Source organism: Ambystoma mexicanum, chromosome 11 (genome assembly GCF_040938575.1).
Source record: "Ambystoma mexicanum isolate Mex_15411 chromosome 11, UKY_AmexF1_1, whole genome shotgun sequence".
Classification (NCBI taxonomy): Eukaryota; Metazoa; Chordata; class Amphibia; order Caudata; family Ambystomatidae; genus Ambystoma; species Ambystoma mexicanum.
This window is the reverse complement of record NC_090934.1, coordinates 831,335,766-831,356,880: the sequence shown is the minus strand read 5'-3', so window position 1 is coordinate 831,356,880 and position 21,115 is coordinate 831,335,766. Positions and strand designations below refer to the sequence as shown.

The following is a 21,115-nucleotide window of genomic DNA, read 5'->3' as shown; positions in this document are numbered from 1 at the left end:
ACAGGGAATAGAAATCAAGAGGCCACAGGAAATAATACAGAACATACGCGAAAAAGGGGCTACAGAACAAGGACAGGGAGGCCCTGTCCCTCCAATGCATTTCAAGCATCACATTTATGAGAGCTGTTTGGACTGAGAAATCTTAGGCATGCATAGTATTGTTAAAGATATCAATCAAAAAATATTTCTGGTGAAGGTCCACTTTTAAAAAGAGAGATTATGATTGCATTAACCAATTTGAACTTTTCAGAAGTCTGTGAAAGGTTGAATGTGGCATATTGGTTAAAAATTATAAGTAATCCGTGACCACGGCTCTAACTTGTGCACAATTAATAGATGTTTATTCATAAAGAGACCTAGTGAGTTGCCATTTGGTTCATATAAATTGTACTGTAGAATTGGCGTGTTCTATAAACTATAATTTAAAAATGTATGGAAATCCAGCACAACCAGTGCAGATTTAAAAAAAAAAAAAAACATTTCATTCATCCCTATGTCCGCTGCTTGTAAACAGCATGCCAGAGAGGCTGTGTAGAATCTGTAATATCTTTCTGTCATCTGCATACAAGGGGAAACGAAACCCAGCAACGTGGAAACTATAGCAAATGGTTGGTAGCAGGCGTAACTCAATACGGGGCAATGGAAGGGCCATGGGACACCCCATATAAAATGCCAGTTCGCTGGAAAAAGCAGGAAACATGACTACGTTTTTGCTTTTTTGCCTTCGAGGAAGAAGTCAACCTTGTCAAAAGAGGACCTATCATTCATGCCAAAAACCGTAGGTTCTATGATAAGTCATTATAGTCATCAGCGTGGTTTGCTGTAGGACAAACACTCACACGCTCTTCACTCTTCCAGAAGCAGAAAAACAACATAAAAAACACCCCAGGAAACGCCTGAAAGTTTAAATATGTGTGTGGCTCAACATGGCCTGTCTCCCTTTTGTACAGCTTAACACGAGGCACAATGGGCCTTTTGTTAAGCGTTTACAAAGGAGCGTTACAAAGCACTTTACAAAGGGATTGCGCCATTGTAATACAGTTTTGTAAATCAGGCCCTATATACCCCGCATGATAACTGTTAATTAAGAGAGCTTCAAAGTTCTCATTTGATCCAAGACCCCATATTGATGGGCTTTCATTTCTATACAATAGTTTATATAAACATGCAATCAGGCTCCAGAAGGTCCGATCTGTGTAGGCCTCCAAATTCCTTAAGATTCGGTCAAAGTAACAGTTGTGCCCATGTCTGATAGAGAATTTAAGTAACAAACGTACTATCTTGCCATTTCTTCACAACCTATGTTGTTTGGACAGTACATCGGTTGGTAAACACGTTTTCAAAGAATACTTACGACACACTCTAGGGGACCGCCAGTCTATAGTAATGCCATGTTGACAACACTGATGTGCGTATGCTGACACGCTTGTGCAGAAACATTCACAATCACCACCACGATTACACCCACAGGTGTCCGTCAAACAATTTGAATAAAACCAGGTGACATCTACCTAAAGATAAAATCGACATGTTAGTATCACAGAAAAAAGCAATTTTTCATTCACTTCATTTTAAAAAGACAGAACATTGTTATTGTAATTGAAACGCGTCTTCGTTTAAGTCCTATTTTTTCCAATTTAAGCCTGCATATCATTAGGGAAATGGTTCCTAGGACTCTGCATTTCGTAATTTGAGGGGACTAAGAAACATGTTTCTACCACTTTGGCCTATCATTAGAATGACATTGCTTACTGACATAGTACTCAAACTACTGAACTAAAGTCAAATCATGGCTTTCTCCTTTTAGTTTTTGGTGAGGCAAAAGATTAACTAGTGTAGTCAAACGTGAATGCTATGAGTAAGAAGAGGGAAGGATTCGCCATTTCCCCATCCTCTCCCAGCTCATGCCTGCAGACATTGAAGGCCAATGTCACAGCAGGATTTGTCATTGGGCCCTTTATGCTGGCATTCAGATTTACAAAGTGCAATGATTTGAAAACAGCTTGGTTTCTGAAACTCAGATTGTTTGTCTAACTGACCTACCTTCTTAATTTGGTTTCATTAATGCACAGCAGAAGTGTTAAAAATCGACTGTGATGTTTCTGATCTGTACTAAATCTTTCTTTTTTTGTTTTACTCCTTTCCCCCGTGACTCTTTCAGTCTTTAGTGAAAAGAAAACACACTGTACAATAGACCTCATTACAAGTATGGTGGCGCAGAATAAAAGTGGCCGTAATTCTATTACGGCCACTTTTCCCATACCCTAAATTATATATTTTGTCAGATTTACCGCTGGCGTATTTACCGTACAGTATATCTGCCAATTTGGGTTATTGCTGCATGTAAATCCTGGACTTCACCTCCAAAAATCAGCGGATTTACCAAGCATTAATTACACCGGCTGTAAATCTGCCAAAAATCCCCATGGAGTTCAATGGACTCAACAAATGGGGAATTACCACCATTTATGATCTTATGTTAACTCCACGGAACCAAGTGCTGGTAACAGTAATTGAATTTGATGGTATTCTAGTAGATTTACCACCGGAATACTGCCAAACTCGTAATGAGGCCCACTTATTGAGAGGCAGTAACAGGTAATGACTGACAAATGAACTGTGTACTTGAAAGGTGTCGTGCAGCCACTAGTATTGAAATGGACAGATTTTCCAACCATATTAGTGACAATGAAATGTCTTGATATCATACTTTCAAAATATTACTGTTTCTGATCAGTTACTTTGTGTAAGAATATGGGAATATTGAAAAGAAAGGGATATGGCTGTGAATTTTGGGTTCTCCACCCAAACCTATTTGAACGGTTCCGTATTTCAATTTGGCTAATGAGCTCGATAATTAGTGAATTCTACTTGATTCAGTGGTTGACCTATGGGCATCTCCTGAATGAAAAAGTCTGAGTGCTGCCTTTATTGTACGAATTGAATTTTTATGAATGTTTATTGATAACATACATCTCAAACACCAGCAAAGTTATGGTGGGTTTATAAGGCTTGAACAAAAAAACTTCTACCTGAAATGTGAAAGCAGAATTCACAATTTCAGCCAGGTCACACACTGCACAACACCACTAGTAGCCATCTCTGGAAGTCCGCCTCCAATTCAGAGCCATATTTGCAATGCATTGTGGGTATGCAATAAACAAAAAGGTGACGCCTTTGTTCCGGGAAACTATCTTTGTCTATAAGGCAGTGCAATTTTATCAATAGCATTTTCAACCCAAGCCAGACAGCACTTAAAAATTCAAATAATTGCATTCTTGTTTCACCCTTATTAGGGATTGTCAGCAGAGTATTTTCTGGCCCTTTGTGGTTGGAGGATAGGGGGGCATGTTGAGCAAACACCAGTAAAGCTATGGGGGGCGGAGGGGGGGTATAACACATTTGAAAAAATAGCCTTCAACCTGGAATGGAAGACCAGAATTAGGTATTATCTTTTGGGTTTTTTCATGTGTTACCCTACCAAACCGATTGCAAACTGTGTGGCTTTTTTCACAGAAATTGTGCTGTAAAATTCACAATTGTATCCCGTTTTTTAAAACAAATTTCAACTAGAAAACATCCTGAACCCACCTTGTGGGTTCAGGGTCCCCCGCTACGCTTGGTCGCTCCCTTATATTTCTGCGAATCATTTACCCTTCCCAACTAAAAAATTTACCAGCCTCCACTTCAATTCATTGTTACAAGTTAGTTGGCTGCAGTTTATACAGAGAGCACTTATGGTACATTCGGGAATGTTAAGGTCAAAACGATTGACTCAGAATTGATTTTGTATTGCAATGTTGGTACTTATTGATGATTTTAAAATCTTCATATAGAATATTCTAATATCTCACAATGCTTATTTATATGCTTTTATTATAGACCAATTACACAGTCATTAATGTTTCAATACATTATAATAGTACATGGAAGATACTAATAACCTCCTCTGAGCTATTCAGAAGACCCTGAATCCAGTCAATAACTACTGTTTGTCACAGATGGCCTACAGGACATGACAGATTCCAGAGGAGGTTTTTAATAAATATTTTGGCAGGGTGCTAAGGAACGTTCCTCGCTCTCTAAAGTAAGCAGTTTCCACCCTAGCCCAGGTAAGAATATAGAGCTAGTGCCTCCTACTGTCTTAGTTCTACCTTGCTCGAGATGATGGCCTGAAGGCAATTGTCTTATCTGTCTAACCTCCCCCTGAGACTTCCTAGGCTATATCTATTCTGCCATCTAGGATAGCACTAAGGGTTTGAAAAGTTTTGCCTTTTAGACACTCCATGCCCACTCAGTCATCCTCCGCTCACACCCTTGTGGCTCACTGCCTGTGGATCTCTATTACTCTCCCTTCTTCCCACTACACTCCTCTCTCCAACTTCACCAACCTCATCTCCTCTCTCTTCCTGCATCTTCCCCTTCTGTCGTTCTAATTTCTCACTCACTACTTCTACCACCTACCTCCACCCTCTGATGTTACTCCCTCTTACTCTCTCTCTCCCACTCTCCCCTCTCGTATCTGCTATTTCTCGCCACTCTCCACACCGCCACTACTCTCCCCTCTCCACACCACTTCTACTTGTCCCTATCCACACTGCTACAACTCTCCAATCTCCCCCTCCACAATACCATGCCTCCCCCTCTCCACAGTACCACCACTCTCCCCTCCACACTACTAAAACTGTCCCCTCTCCAAACTACCACTACCATTCACTTGCTGCAGTACTACTCCACCTCACTTTCTTCTCAGTCAACATCCTCTCACGTTCTCTACTACTTTCACTCACCCACCTTGCATGCACACTCACCTTAGAGTAAAGCTTGCTCTCACCAACCAATACCTCACTTCTCCAAAAAGGCATCCACACTGCAATTCCCTAGCCTTCCTCCTGCTGGTCTCTTGGTCTGCCAAATCATTCTCCTCTGACCTCACCTAAATAACCCTCACTTTCCTATTGTATGTCTCCCTTCTCATCCTTCCCTTCTTCCCACATTGATCTTCTTCCCCTAACCAATTTTGCCCTAGCTTCACCACCTGGGAGGAGTAACATGTACCAAAATTCATAACAAGGGGGCTAAGCACAGACCCATTTTGCCATGCGTGTCCACCATGCCAAAAGATGGTGGTCTGCATTTGTGAATGTTGCAGTTTGTGTCAGGGAGCCGTGTCACGGCTAAGTCCAAGGTAAGTATTGGGTAGGGCTTTAGGTTTTTCAGAGAGCTGCTACGCTGCACTGTGGTAAGATTCTCTATTATGAGACTGCATGGTTGCAGCCAAGGTAAGGTGTATGTTGATGACATCTGATTGTGTACCACATTCCTCAAGGCTGTGTGGTTCCTCTGCTGCTCTGATTGGTGGTTCTTTCTCTTTCCACTGATCAGAGAACTTGGACAATTGCCATAGTCTGCCTGGACGCTTTCATGGATTACATTCTTGTGGGCATTTTGCCCAGGCTTCTGATTTCTGTGCTTGCCTGGCATGGCAAGAAAGGCACTGGTAATCATGTGTTCAAAGGGCTATAGGGTGATGCAAAGTGGTATCCTTGGGGAGGAGACAGCAATTGGGACCCTCTCAACTGCCCACATACCCCCTCAGGGATGGGACTCAATATGGATTCCACCCACGTAGGCCTCAGACTCAAGGGGGAGAGGGTCTCATATCTCCTCTTGACAAGATCGAGTACTGACCTGGTCACACGTTATTTATTGCATTCCAAGTACTAAGGAAGCAGTTCTCCATCTTCAAGAAACAGCCATGACATTTCCCAGCAAGATTTCTTGCAACAAGACACTGGCCCTCATTAGAAGTTTCCCATAATGATGCCGGTGATTCCGCCAATGCGGTAGTACCGTTACCGGCAACTGGCATGTACCACCTGTGAGAAACCTGAGGGTATTCTCACTCATAGTCCCCATGGATTCTCTGTGCAGGTGGACAGGGAAATGCCATCGCTCTTGGATCCCGACCCTGGGGGTGGACAAGCAAGGGAGGATCGCCTAGGTTGAGGGTCTTTGGTGACTGGGAGTGGGATGCCCTTGGGGGAGACATGGTGTCCCCCTTTTCCTACTAATGACCAACCCAACCCTTCCCCTGCCTTCATCGGGTATTATGAGCCAACTCCCCTGACTTCCTTATATATGACTACTAACAGTACTGTGATGAAGAAGAGGCAACCAGGAGTAATGAAGACTAGGTGCTTTTACCACTCTGGTATTATGACGAGGAAGAGGCCTGCTGAGAGTAGTAGAGGTTATGCATGTCCCCTTAAAGAAGGTTCCGCAGGGTTAATTGTACATTTGCACTTGCAGCCTGTGACAGGGCTGCAGGTGTATAAAAAGCCCAATTTAGTAATTTCAGGGAGAGAAGCAGTGGCAGTGAAGGTGAGGCAGCAGCAGCAGAGAGGCCAAGAGAAGCAGCAGGGAGCTGTATGTGTAGAGCACGCCAACGGTTCAGGGGAGAGCGGGCGGGGATTGGGGCTCTGTGGTACCAAATGAACATTGAAGTGGCTGTTGGAAGTGCTCGGTCTCCTGGGACCACAAGCCGATCCAGAAGTGCCTGAGTGGCAGGAGGTGGAGCCCTGAGGCAGAGACCAGAAGGCCAAGAGATCTATCCTGTGGGAACTCGCAACAAAGCAACCAGTGAGTTTCTATGAAAGCAGAAACACGGTATACAAGTGTTTGATCTTATGCGCAAGGTTATTTTGTATCGGAGTGGGCGTGTGAATGAAGAGAATCATTTACGAAAGGTCTCCGATCAGAATCCTTGCTAACCAGCGAAGATTAGAACTTGTTAAACATTGAACAATTGAGAATACTTTGTTACAGCGTGGTCATGTGCACATGAAAGCACGTTTTTGAAGGTCTTCGAATGGGGGGCTTGTTTAAAGGCAAACTACAAAGATATACTACAAATAAATGAACTAAATATAACAACAAAGTGATTTAAATGAATACCTTTAACAACTATTGAATGCTGAACCGAATGTAAAGCTTAACAAAAATATCTTCATACTTATTGAATACTGCACTGAAAGAAAACAGTCACGTATGAAGATTATAATTGAATGAAGTTTTACAATTGAAATAAACCCACTGTATGCCAAGCACAAAAGGGAATGAAACTTTAAATGTAAAGTTCATATATGTTGAATCCACAAATCAATAGAACTTTGAATTAAAGAAACCAATACATATTGAACCTTAAAATTAATAGAACTTTAACCATTCAAGTGTAACCATTGTATATTGGACCCCACATTGAATTGAATTGAATTGATATTTTATTTATATTGCGCTCGTACACAAGTGTTTCAGAGCGCGACAAGGCAAGGGAGGGGAACAGGGGAGAACAAAACAACAATCTTACTAGGCCCAATGACATTGGGAACGTGCAAGTGCATGGGAAAGGGAAAAGGGCAAAAGTGCATGGAGGGGGGGAGTGGAAAGTGCAGAGCAGAGGAGAAACAGACAAAGGATAATAAATAAATAAAATAAATAAATAATAAAGGCAATAAACAGTGGTTGTGCAGCCAGCAAGTGGCAAGTGCTGGGTTTAGCAGACAGGGTATGTCTGATAAGTGCAGAAGAAAAGAAGGGGGGTGGGGGACTGTATGGGTACAGATAAATACCCCAGGGCAAGGAGTTTCCCGGAGGCAGTGCAGGAAGGTGGTAGGGTGAGCAGGACCCTGGGGACGGAGGAGAGAGGGTGGCCAGGTGCACAGTGCTGATAAGAAACAGATCAGCAGGTGTCATGGCCACAGAGCAAGGACCACGAGCTCCATCACATAAAGTGTCCAGTTGGACCCGGTCCTGGTGCCTTTGGTGCCAGGCTCATGAGAAAGCGTGCTCTGCACACTTTATTTCTAGTGCACGTGTTATTTCATCCCCTGCAGGGCCCCCACGTGCATCCAGGTCGGGCGTGGCCATAGGAATTCATCTTCTGGGAGTGGCAGGGTGGAGCTACAAGGCAGGGCAAATGGGCGTGGCTGGGACCAGGTTATTTAAGGCTGCCCCGCCCGCATGCCAGCGCTTTGCGTTAGTCTGCTCGTAGCAGTGTAACGCTCACCGCCCCCTGAATCGCTTCTTACCTGATTCCAGTGATACCATTGCCTGAAGCGCATCTTACCTAATTCCAGCAACACCATCACCAGAAGCGCATCTTACCTGATTCCAGCAATACCATCTATCATCACCTGAAACGCACCTTACCTGACTCCAACAATACCATTGCCTGCAGCGCATCTTACCTGATCCTAGCAGTCACCGCCGTCGGAGCACATCCTAACCTGTTCCAGATTTCCAACACTTACTCGGGAGCTCATCTTGGCCAGTGTCCTTGCGGTCCCAGCCATCCATCGATCGCTGGCAGATCTTCGGACAGCTGCTCCTCGTCTGACTTCACCAGGCCATCCCTGCAGGAGAAAAGAACAAAGAAAGTTACAAACAACATAAAGACATTACGCTAAGGTAGCGCACAACACAATCCTCGCGCTGACCATAGAACCAAACTTACCATCTATTTGGGACATTGTAAACTCCTTAGGACTCCATTGGGGCTCGCTTCCAGCACCGCGACTCCGCTGGGCCTCGCAACACCTATTGGGGAGAAGGAAAGACATTACAAGGAATACGAACAATAATCATGGGAAAATAGACATTGCAAAATAATACGAACAATAATCAGTGTTGAAGAACACTTACCTTAGAAGTGGATCAGTCACAGCTGGTCGGGGCTGCCACGCACGTGGACCAGTGACAGTGAAGGAACTAGGTCCATTTAAAGCGCCCCTGCGCTTGGGAAGCAGGACGGAGAGCTCACCCTCATAAATAAACAGGTGAGACTATATGGCTAAACACCTGCTCACCACATTCTGGGAAGAAAGGTTCAAGGGAAACTACAGCCATATCACAGCATTTTTTTTTATTTTTATTATTTGCATTTGGTTCAAAATACATAAAACATTTCATGTAGAACCTTTACAAAATTTAAAATCTTAAAATCTTACAGATAATCATTAAATCAATCAGTGCAACTACAAAAATAGCTCTAATTCATTCTCAATATGCTTACAAAAACTTGCCAACTCATATATTAAGGGTTTATGTAATCCCTGCATCATTCTGGACCACAAAACTTCAAGGCAGTCCTCAAATTCAATCTTCACGAATTTCATCAATTTAAGTGTCCTTATGTTCTTAAAATGCGGACAATACAGTATAAGGTGTTTCAATGTTTCATAGGATTCATTACATTCAACAAATCGACATCCCACACAATTATTTGATTTATTAATTTCCCAGTTCTTAGTTCTTTCTCTTGTGTGGTATAGGTTCAGTCTAAAGCGAATATATACCTTTCGGATATTTTCACAAGGAAATAACAAGACATGATCGTATCGTGGAATGCGCTGTTTAACATATAGACCATATTCTTTATATAGCCCATAGGTCTTAATTAAATCAATTGTTATACACCAATCCATTTCAAAGAGTTTTTTCTTAGCAAAACCAGGACGATATTGTATATCCTCAACAGTTATATTTACATTGTCTAAGATTTGTTGCATTTTCAATTGATAGTTAAAAAAAGATTTAGAAGTTTGAGAACCCAACATTTTGTTCAAGTCCATATACAGTGAATTTGTTGGAGGATGATGAATCTTAACGTAATTGGACAACTGTCTCCATTTCCAGCGAGTTGAGAGTGAAACCTGCCCCAATTCATGTTGAATAATGGCATTTGGAACCGACATTGGAAGAAACATTGCAGATTTCAAAAGAGAGCCCTGTAAACTATCAAGCGTGATTGTCATATCACATAGACAAATATCTAATGTATACATATGACACTTTAAATTTTCAATGTCATAAAATCTATTCGCGGGATTAAAGAGAATTTGCAATATTTGATAAAGATCCTTTTCATTTGAGATAATAGTGGGCGAGTTTTATTTTTAATAATAGTAGACCAAGAGTTAATGGAATTGAGGGCTGATAAATAATACCCTAGATAGATAGCATTATTCACACAATGAATTTGTGTATGCAATATTTGCCATCTAAGATTGCCTCTTTTTGATTTAACTCCAAAGGTCATAATGGCAGTTTTCGCTGGGTTAGTTGTCAAGTTATGTGCTTTTGCAAAAGTCTCAAATAATGAGAGTTTAGTTTGAAGCCCTACCGGGGTAGGGTCAAACAAAATAATATCGTCAGCAAATGCAATCCATTTCAACTGACTACTCCCCCACTTTGACAGAAAACAAATTCCCATTTTCCCAGTTCTCACCCAGGTCAGATAGGTATAAGTTAAACAGGGTAGCCGCGAGGTTACAACCCTGTTTCAAACCAATTGTTGTGCATATAGGAGCAGTAGTGCCACCTTCTGGTGAAATTCTTATTCTGTACGATGTATTCTTGTGCAACTTAATGATCCAATACATCAGCACAGTTGGAATCCCTATCTTCGTCATTTTCTTCCACAATGAATTGCGGATAACCGTGTCGAAAGCTGAGCTCATATCGATCATTACTATATAGACAGGATTAGAATTCTTTTCTTTTGCTCCAGCAATAACATGCGACATAATAAAAGTGTTTAGGGTTGTGCTCATGTTCTTCCTGAATCCAGTTTGGTATTTCGAGTACATGTCATTGACCCCAATTACTTTCTCTAATTCATATAAGAGAAGGATTGAAAAAATCTTAGCCTCAGTATCAATTAATGATATTGGACGATAATTCTCTGGGCGAGATGGATCACCCTTTTTAAATATGGGTACTATATTAGCAGTTAGCCATGAAGGTGGAACCTCCCCGGACCTGATGATAGAGTCGAACTTATTATTTATAATGCCAGCCCACAACACTGGATCCGCCTTATAAAGACATGGGGGAAGACCATCAGGTCCTGCAGCTTTTGAATATGGCAGCCTGGAAATTGCCCAAATAATATCACTGCAGTTCCACTTCAGCCTTGGGATATTAGAATATTCAAGAGAAACATCTGGGACAAAACGAAATTTGCAAGGCAGTTGATATTTAACCTTTATAAATGTTTGCCATGTCTGCTCGGGAAGACGAGAACAGTGCCACACATTCATTATCAGCTTTCAAGGTGCGCCAAATTACTCGTGTGTCATGACCCAAAATGGCGCGAATTAATGTACAATTCACCTCGTTATATCTTGAAATACGAGCAGATCTCAAATTGTGTTTGTATGCTGATAAAATTCTATTCCTCCTTGCCTTGCTATCTTCGATGCCCGAGTTGTATTTCTTTAAATATCTCAACGCCCTATTCTTATCCCTTTTTAATAGTTTACATGTGTGATCATATGGATGTGTATGTTTCACATTATTTTGTATTTTGGAAAACCGCTCAAGTGCTGTGGCAACTATATCGGAATAATGCGTGCACAGTGTATTTTCATAATTTCCTCCTGCTCGTCTAATCCTCTCAATCTCTGAAGATATTTGTTTAACAACAAAGTTACAGGTCCCTCGATTCCATCTGATGGAATGCAGAGGACGATCAGTTTCAACCACTGCCAAGGTTATATTTGGCATAAGCGAATGACATTTCAATTGAATAAAAGTAGAAAGTTGTGCATGATCTCCAATCTCAATCTGTCCTATTACTAGCGGTGCCATATGCATGATAAAATTGTGGGATACATATATATAATCTATCGTTGAATACATCGTGCCTCTTGCCCATGTATTTCCAAGTTTCATATCATTTCTCACCATTAAGTCCATATCCCACTCTGTGAGGAGTTCTCTAAATTTAACTCCTCTACTGCGAGAAAGAGTGGACGATTTAAGTTCATGGGTTTCCGTCAAATCTCTACAATCACAATTAAAGTCACCACCTATAATGATTTCACAAGTGTGGTATCTACCAGATATATATAGTAAGCATGCATCTAGTTCGTCCAACATCTCTTCAACTGAGGAGGCAGCTGGATTCCAGTATAGGGATATTATAATGAGTGAGGGGTATCTAAGTGAGAGTATAATAAGATGGATCCCCAATATACTGGCAGATTCCCAAACCAATTCCGCATGAGCCTGCAAGGATATCTTAACTCCAACCATCAGACCCCAGATGGACGCCCGAGCTGAGATCTCCTTGCAGGTGAAGAAAAAGTTAAGCACCAGGAATCACGAATGGCTCAGTTTTCATCGTTTCTTGTACCATTATTATCGTTGGTTGGTCTACATAGGTTAAAGCAGAGTGCCACTTCATTAAGTTTACATATCCACAAGAGTTCCAAGATATAATTTGCATACTCATATTGTTGAATGGCTATTTGGCAGGAATGGATGCTTTCGGACATAAAATTGCCGGAAGCATAGGTTCCAACCACGGTAGCCCTTTTATATTGGCTACAAATTTTAATATTTCCAACATTCCTCCTTCCAAACCTGCTTCGGATTGCGTACAAGGCCTACCTGCTTCTTCGATCTTTTCAATACCCTTGCCCGGTGTTTCTAAGAATAGTATGGCCTCCGACTTACAATCAAAAGTAAACAGCGTCAAACCCTCATTTTTTATTTCCTCACGATTAAACCAGATAAATTTCATTATGGCCTCAGAGCTAAGATAACAAATAGCCCTGTGATTGTTTGCACTTGCCAAAGAAATCCTTGTAATATCTTCAGATTGAATTATTCTCAATTGAGGTATTTTTGAGAATACGGAGAATGTATAGGATCGATTAATGCGATTATCCGCCAATGTCCTTTCATCCCCCTCAAATCCAATAATATACTGTCTTTCAAATTCAATTTGTTGTGGCCTGGTGGAAGGTGTGTTTATTTCTGTATTTGTTGATATTACAGCTATCGGAGATGCCCTAGTAACCACACAGGGAGCTTGTAATGGCAAAGTTCTACTAATACCATTTGCGTTTTGATTTGGCTCAAGTGAAAATGTACTCTTGCTATTGGATGAATCGTTTTCCTTATATGAGTTATTCATGTTAATTTGGTTCTCAGGTAAGGACCTTCTTAATGCAGGACCATGGATAGATATATGGCTCGGGGCATAAAGAGTATTCATATGATTTATATTATTTACTTCATTTATTGATAAATTCCCAGGCTGGGTCCTCAAAAGAGCCTCAACCATTTTCGTTTTTTTCCCTTGGCCATTTACCATCACTACATTTTGCTTTTTGTCCAATAAACAATTTTCAAGTCTCATGGAATCATCACATAGTACATTTGTTATGTTACTATTTCTGTTTCCGACTTCTAATTGTTTTTCATTACTCAACATGCATACATTATTTACATGTGTTCGATTATTTGGGACATTAGTACATATCTCACTATAGGATTTCCTTATAGGTGTTTTTAGGGAGACGCCGACCCCTCCGTCCTGATGTTTCATTTGACTTTTTGACGTACAGCATCTGCCTACTATAGGGAAATATTTACTTAAGGTGCATTTTGCCGAATTTTTAATAGGGAGATCTATGTTAGACTTTTCATTTTCTTTTTCCTGGGTGACATGGTCTTTTGGAATAATCATGCCTATTTTTTGGTGTGATGCAGTTTTGGAAGTTATGGTTTTCTGAGAATTTGATTTTGCCAATTGCGTGATACTAGTTTTTATCATTCCCATATTGGTGTACACGTCTTCCTTCATTAGCGAAGAGGTACCGAGACCTCCACTTCTCATGTCCGCTATTACTTCAATTGCAGGTGTGAGGGCATCCTGACTCTCTTTGGACAATTGGTCCAAGTCAATATGCTCCTCATCTGCAATTTCTAGGATAGAAGTTGATTTTATTTCCTTTGCCATTGATACTTTTTCATGTAGTAACACCTCCCTCCTTCTTTTGGCGAGTCTTTTCACGGCACGCATATGCATCCTTTTAGCCCGGTGAGACATAAAGGTGGGGGTTACTTCAGTAGGAATATTTTCAATCTCTGCCTTTTTTTGTTTTTCGATTTCATCCAACAAAACAGATGGGCTATCCGGCAGCTCTAAAATCGGAGCTTTGGCAATAGGACTAAGCGGCATGTCTACAGGCTGTGCTTTATTCGATAATTGTGAAACAATTGTATCGTTTAATGCTGTTATCGATGCTTTAATCTCTCTCAGATCGTTTTCACAGTTACACTTCAGCGGCTCAGATGATACCCCATGTGATTGTCTAGTATTGTCACATTCCAGGTGAACAGGTTGCGAACATTGCATACTTTTCTCGTGGCTCTCATTTGGAGCCTCTCTAGATCTTTGGCTACATATTTCGTATTGCATAAATCTCAGGGTATTAATTGCGGTTATGAAGCCCTCAATTTTATCCATCTTGGAACAGAGATAATGCATAATTGCCTTTAATTCCTTTAATTCCAAGTGTGTAAGTTCATGGCCCTTGTCGAGAAGATCTAGTATTTTAGTAATCACTGGAAGGGGGCTAGGAGATTGATGTTCAGCGCTGCCCCTATCAGATATACTCCCCTCAGGATCATCATTTATGAGCCTTCTTTGTTCTTTAGTTTGCTCAGGAGAGTATAATAGAGCATGCGGAAACCCTTCAAAACCTCCTTCGCCTATTGTTTCATTGTGAGTTTTCATAATGTCCTCTCTGCAAGTTGTTTTTAAAATCTCCATATTAGATGATCTATGAACAAGTGGGGTCATCATATTAATGGATTGATTGACCTGTTCGTATAATTCAGCCTTTTTCCTCATAGTTATCCTAAACGGATCTTCGTTAAAAGTGCAAGGTAGCAGTGGGGTTGTACAACGCCCCAAACTCACCCTGACATCATCATTTCCTTCCTCTTTTATGGAATTGTGCATAGTGGCAGTTGAGACGGCATGAATCTGAGCCAAATGAGTAGCATGTGTTTGAATATCACTACTAATCAAGTTATCAGCTTTAGCTACCTCTGCTAAAGTATTATTATCAGATGGCTCATTATTAAAAATACTCCTTTTGTGACCTAAAGAGTCATTGTTAGTTTCAGTAAAGGTTTTCAATATTGCCTCAGTACACCGCCCACTACGCAATCCATTTGCCATTGTTAAAGTGCAGGCACTAGCTCTTGTGCAATATATTAATAAGGAAACAGAGTTCTCGACCTACTAAATAAATCTCAGAAATAAACAATGTCCAATAAAAACTATTCTTACTTTGCACTAATAATCTGATAAAATACGAATTAGCACATTATATGGTGACAAGCGCCTAGCGCTTTATAGTAAAATATCAGCAAGTTATTAGAATAGAGCCTCGCTCCCCATCACATAAAATGTAAATCATAAAATCTTCATGTTCTAGCGATATTCAATTAGTTTCACTGCTTTCAGCACGAACCTGGACCTTAATACTGTTAATGATGGAGGTCCTAAGGGATCAAAGTGACTAATCACTGCAGTCTCCCTTCTGAATACGCCGCCAAACAGCCGCACAACAGCCAGTGGGCTTTTCGCCGTCGGGCTTAATGCCGCAAGGGTGGATGGCAGGGTGCTTTGTAGATGGATCAGTCACGTGACGACTCACGTGATGAGCACAGGCCCCGCCTCCTCACGGCGGCGCTCGATTCCCTGCAAGAGCCTAATTCCAGCTCGCAGTGCAGGCTTGTCCCAACAAGGTAAAAAGCTTCGCTTTTCAGCAGGTAAAAAGCACGTTGTGCACACAATGAAAGCGCCGCTTGGGCAGATGGCAGGGTGCTTTGTAGATGGATCAGTCACGTGACGACTCACGTGATGAGCACAGGCCCCGCCTCCTCACGGCTGCGCTCGAGTCCCTGCAAGAGCCTAATTCCAGCTCGCAGTGCAGGCTTGTCCCAACAAGGTAAAAAGCTTCGCTTTTCAGCAGGTAAAAAGCACGTTGTGCACACAATGAAAGCGCCGCTCGGGCGGATGGCAGGGTGCTTTGTAAATGGATCAGTCACGTGACGACTCACGTGATGAGCACAGGTCCCGCCTCCTCACGGCCGCGCTCGAGTCCCTGCAAGAGCCTAACTCCAGCTCGCAGTGCAGGCTTGTCCCAACAAGGTAAAAAGCTTCGCTTCTCAGCAGGTAAAAAGCACGTTGTGCACACAATGAATATCACAGCATTCTCACGGCCTCTCGTATTCTCACTGGGGCAGTATCAACAACCAGAGCAGTCCACAACACATGAGCAGGGGAAGAAGCCTGACCCAGGGGAGCCAGTTCCAGGGAGGGCCGCAACCGTACCCCAAAGTCCCCACAGAGACCAGGTGAGCGTAACAGCAGGGGAGAAGGGGGGCAAAAGCAAAAGCGAAGGGGAAGGTCTTGAGGTGCTTCCGGATCCGAAGATGGTTCTCCTTAAGTTTCAGAGTGACAGGGAGGCTGCGCCAAAGGGAGGCCACAGCTTTTTTCTTTTAAAAACGACTGACCCTGAGGGAGTTAGAGGTAGAGGAGCGAAGAGCTTGAGAGGGGACGTATTTACTGATAGATAGTTGAAGGTATTTTGGACCCAGGCCCCAGAAAGCCCTGTGGACAATGCAGAGGGTTTTGAATGTAATACTTGCATCCACTGGGAGCCAGTGAAGAGATTTCAGAGCTAGAGAGATACGATCCCAGCGCTTGAGGGCGAGGACAAGTCTTGCAGTTCTGTTCTGTATTAGTTGTAAAGGGCAGAGAGTAGAGGCAGGTAGATTTCGAAAGAGGCTGTTAACAATAGTCCAACCTAGAGAGAACCAGAGCTTGGGAGACAGTGAGCTTCTGGGGGAAGGAGGGGAAAGGCAGAGTACCTCTGTTAGGAAGAATTCTCCAGAATGGTTAAGTTCCCTTACCTACTGAGTCCCACAGCAGCTTTGCTGGATTTCTAGGATTTATTTTTTTCACCTGGTAAGAGTGTGAGCCTTTTTTCTCACTCTGACATGTGTTTTGCTGTGTTTATTTAGAAAAGGTTTGTGTTCATAGACTGTGGAGCCTCACCTACTCCATAGGCATCTTTTTACTGTGTGTTACACAGCACCTTCACTGCAGTGACACAGGGTTTGCCATTGACTTTATTAGTCTCTTTTAAAACTCACAGACCCAGTACAAACTATCTTAAGCAGAGTTCTGGAAATGGTTAATACTTATCACTTTTTGTCTGTTTCTCTTGGAGCATTGTTTCGCTCCCTTTTCATTAAGACTTGGCTGGTGTCAGTGGTAACTACCCTATTTTTCCTACCGCGGTTATCTTAAATAGCCCTGATATTGTTTTAGGCTATCTTGGTAGCCTCGAACTTAAACCCGCTAGACCATATACATTTTTATACGGTTCCGCCTGGGTTTATTCGCCATTTCTTTTTGTAAAAGCCTTTCTCGTGTTTTTCTCTGCGCGTCAAACCAGGTTTGGTTCCTTTGTTCACCGTCCTTTCGTGGGCTTCTACACAGAAGCCCTCCTTAGGCGCCTGTATGTCTGGGGGGGACAGGATGTGAGGGAGGGGGTTAGGACTCCCTGCACATGGTCTCCTTGGAGACCCATGTCACACTCTGATCTGATTGGCTGTGGTGACTATCCCGGCGGGACAGCCACCCTGCTGTGTGATTGACAGCCAGGCTGTGTGAATGGGGGAAAACTGCATAAAAAGCAGCTCTCTGGGTCTGGAAAGGCAGAGTCGCCACTGGAACGAAAGAACCGAAGAGGAGCTGACAGAAGACGACCCCTACAATGACTGAACCGCCCGGTGAAGCCCTGCTGCAGGTCCGAATCTTCATACTCCAACGACAGGGAAGATCTTCAAGGAATCTTCTCCCCTTGAGCTGGTGGGAACAACCAGTTTGCCAAACTGCCTGTCAGGCCGCCCTTCTCTGGTCGAATTTGCTGTACAGAGCTACAGAGAACCAGATAACCAGGAGGAACAGACCCTGCTTTGCGTTTTAAGGAGCGCACCTTTTATTTGTTGCTTTGCTCTGCTGCTGGTTTCTTCCCTGGGCAGTGCAGGACCCTCCAGTCTTCCTACTTCATGGCAGTCCGACAGTTGCTTCAGGAACTGTGAGCGTGCAGGACCCGCCAGGAACGTCCACCTCAGCTACAGCCTTCTTCTCCATTTAAGGTACTGTTCAAATCCGGTTGTCCGTTTCGTTCAGCCGCGATAAAAGAGTGCGAAACCTTTTGACAATCCGAGGGCTTGTCCTCCATTCTTTAAACTAACTTTTCTGCCGACCAACTTCGTCTCAAACTCTTGGCAAAGACTTAACCGCATACTACCCTGAACTGTGTGCTCTTGAGCAAAAGACTCTGACCCGTTGACTTTAGGCCAGGCCCTGTTTGAATCTGACTTCCTCACTGTAGTTCCTTTTTCTAGATTGCCCTGCTTACTTATTTGTTGGTGTTGTTCAATTCTTGCCTAAATGTGTCTTTCCCTCCCTTTCAGATTGCTGGAGTGCTATTTTGCTCACACTTCACTTGTCCAGAAGCTATTGGGTGTGGTGTAGTGTATTAAGAGTGTGATTTTTCAACTGCTTTACTTTAGTGAAATGTTTTACAACTGATGTGTAAATAAATGTATATTCTTTTACTCAGAAACCTTGAGTCAGTGATTGTTTGAATCATAGTAATTGCTTTCCTTTGTGCAACTATTGATACTGCTCACTTACTCTTGAGATAAGTCTGGCTGCTGAGCCATCGCTACCAATTTACTGTGTATTGAAGGCGTGTACCAAAGGTGAATTTGTACTGTCACTTGTAGTCTTAATTGTGTGTGGTGTTCCTAAAGGGTACTGCATATAATTCTGCCTAACAACCTCTGAGGAGGTGTGGTAGGAAGTTACACTTTTTAGAGGGAGAGAAGGAATGTTTGGAGTCAAAGAAGTCCCTGAGGTTCTTAGCCTCGCAGGTAGGGGTAGGAGGAGGGCCAAGAGAGGCCGGCCAGAGAGTGAGGGGAAAGGATGGTGAAGGTGGACCGATGAGAAGGATCTCAGTGTTGTTGGCATTTAGACAAAGATCATTGGTGGCACACCAATTTTGAATGGCAGTTAGGCAATCAGAGATGAGAGGAGGAGGTGGCCGAGGGAAGCTTAAAAATGAGTTGAGTGTCGTCAGCGTAGCAATGGAAATTTGAGCAGAAAATGTCAATGCAGTGGGCGAGGGTTTCCAGGTATTGGTTGAAAAGCCAGGGCGAGAGGTTCGACCCCTGCGGAAAACCACAGGTAGAGAGGGAGCTAGATGATAGGAAGGACCCAGGTTGGACCTGGGAGCGTCGATCAGAGAGGAAAGAGGTCAGCCAGGCCAGAGCCTGATCAGTGATACCTAGGTTATCATGGAGACAGTTGAGCAGGGTGATATGGTTGACCGTGTCGAAGGCAGAGGAGAGATCGAGTAGGATGAGCTCAGAAGGAATGTTAGAGTCAAGGTTGGAGAGCAGATCGTCACAGATGTTCACTAGAGCAGTTTCCGTGCTTCTGGCAGCTCTGAAGCCAGACTGGTGGTCATGGAGAGAGCCAACAGAATCGGAATTAAGGTTTAGTTGAGAGATGTCCAGCTTTTCAAGGTGTTTACCCATAAACGGAGTAATGGAAATTGGGCGATAGTTAGCTGGACACCAAGGATCAGCTGTGGGTTTCTTGAGATGAGGATGCACAGGGGAGTGCTTCAGAGGGGAGGAGAAGGAACCTGAGGCAAAGGAGAGGTTGCAGAAATCGGCAAGGGCTGGAACGAGGGTATCAATGTGGTCCTTGATGGTTTTAGGGGAGCAGGGATGGAGCTGTTGTGACAAGGCTTTCATAGATCTGACTTGTCTATCAACCTCATCAGGGGAGAAAAGAGGAAAGGATGAGAAAGAGGGTGGGGGGGAAGGTCAGCAAGCACAGACAGCGAGGGGAGGTGGAGGCGAGGAGAGGGTGAACACGATGTCCTGGGTTTTTCAGATAAAGTGGAAGGCAAGGGCATTGGAAAGAGCCTGGGAGGGAAGAGGAGGGGTAGAGACTGTAGCATGGTTGGCCAGCTCCTTGCAGATTTTAAAGAGTTTGGCCGAGTTGTTAGATGCCGCGGAGACACGGGCTTGAATGTGGACTCTCTTCTTGGTGAAGACAGAAAGATGGTATTGCCTTTGGAGCAGGCTACAGGGCAGTTTGTCAGAGGATGAACAAGAAGCCCTCCATTTCCTCTCAGCCGCCCCACTCTTACGTTTAAGTGTGGCTACGTTGGAGTCAGACCAGGAATTGCACTTGGCTTCGGACTTCAAACGGATCCTCATGACAGTGGCAAGAGTATCAGAAATAGAAGAGTAGAGCAGGGACAGGGCTGTGTCAGGGTGGGAGTTAGCCAGAGGTGGGGGGAGAGAAGGTGGCAGCGAAAGCCTCAACTGACACATGCTTCATGGGCCGGATGTCTGAGAAGGTTGGTGGCAATGTTGGTGTAGGCTTGGCTTGGGGGGAAGAGGGAGAGAAGAGAGGAGAGGAGGCAGTGATCGCTCCAGGAGAGAGGAGTGGTCATAGGGGAAGAGAGGAGGAGGCCAGAGGGGATCAAGACATCAAGTGTGTGTCCTGCAGAGTGAGTCGGGCCAGAAGGGAGGATAGAAAGGGAGGGCAATCGCAGAGATCAAGAAAGAGTACGGATGAGGAACAGGGAGAATTGAGATGGATGTTGCGGTCACCACAGAGGAGGAGTTGAGTGGTTGAGGCCAGGAGGTAGGAAGAGAGGTCTGCCCACTCAGAGAAATTATGTGATTTGACCAGGGAGCTGGTAGAGAGTAGCAACAGTAAAAGAGTGGCTAGGAGAGAGAAAGATCTTGCAGACAAGGCATTCAAAAGAGGAGTAAGTCTGAGGGGGATGATAGAGGCAGGAATCCACTCAGGACAAATCAGGGCTACACCTCCTCCGGGCCTGGTGGATCTGGGCAAGGAGAGGATCTTGTAGCCATCATGGAGGAGAGTGTCAAAGCTTGTGACAGAGCTGGCCATGAACCATGTCTCGGTAAGACCGAGGACATCAAGGTCGAGTTCTTCTGAAAGGTGGCAGATGTCAGAGGTGTGTTTGACAGCAAAGCGAGTGTTGAGAGTGGCAAGATGAAGATGGTTGACAGCCTTAAAAATCTTCCAGGGAGGGGTACAAATTAGAGCTAAGCCCTGTGGAGGTGTAGAGGGAGCCCGAGGTGGGGTCGGGTAACCAAGGGATGAGAGGCGGGGACA

At 43.5% G+C, this 21,115-nt stretch overlaps 1 protein-coding gene across 1 annotated transcript in view; it reads right to left on the bottom strand.

The window, feature by feature from the left end:
• OTOG (otogelin) overlaps positions 1-21,115 on the bottom strand; it is a 1,239,067-nt gene that overhangs the window by 604,941 nt on the left and 613,011 nt on the right. The window contains exon 27 of the mRNA XM_069625375.1: positions 1,355-1,511. Coding sequence (XP_069481476.1) covers positions 1,355-1,511 — 157 coding nt within the window. The remainder of the gene's footprint in view (positions 1-1,354; positions 1,512-21,115) is intronic.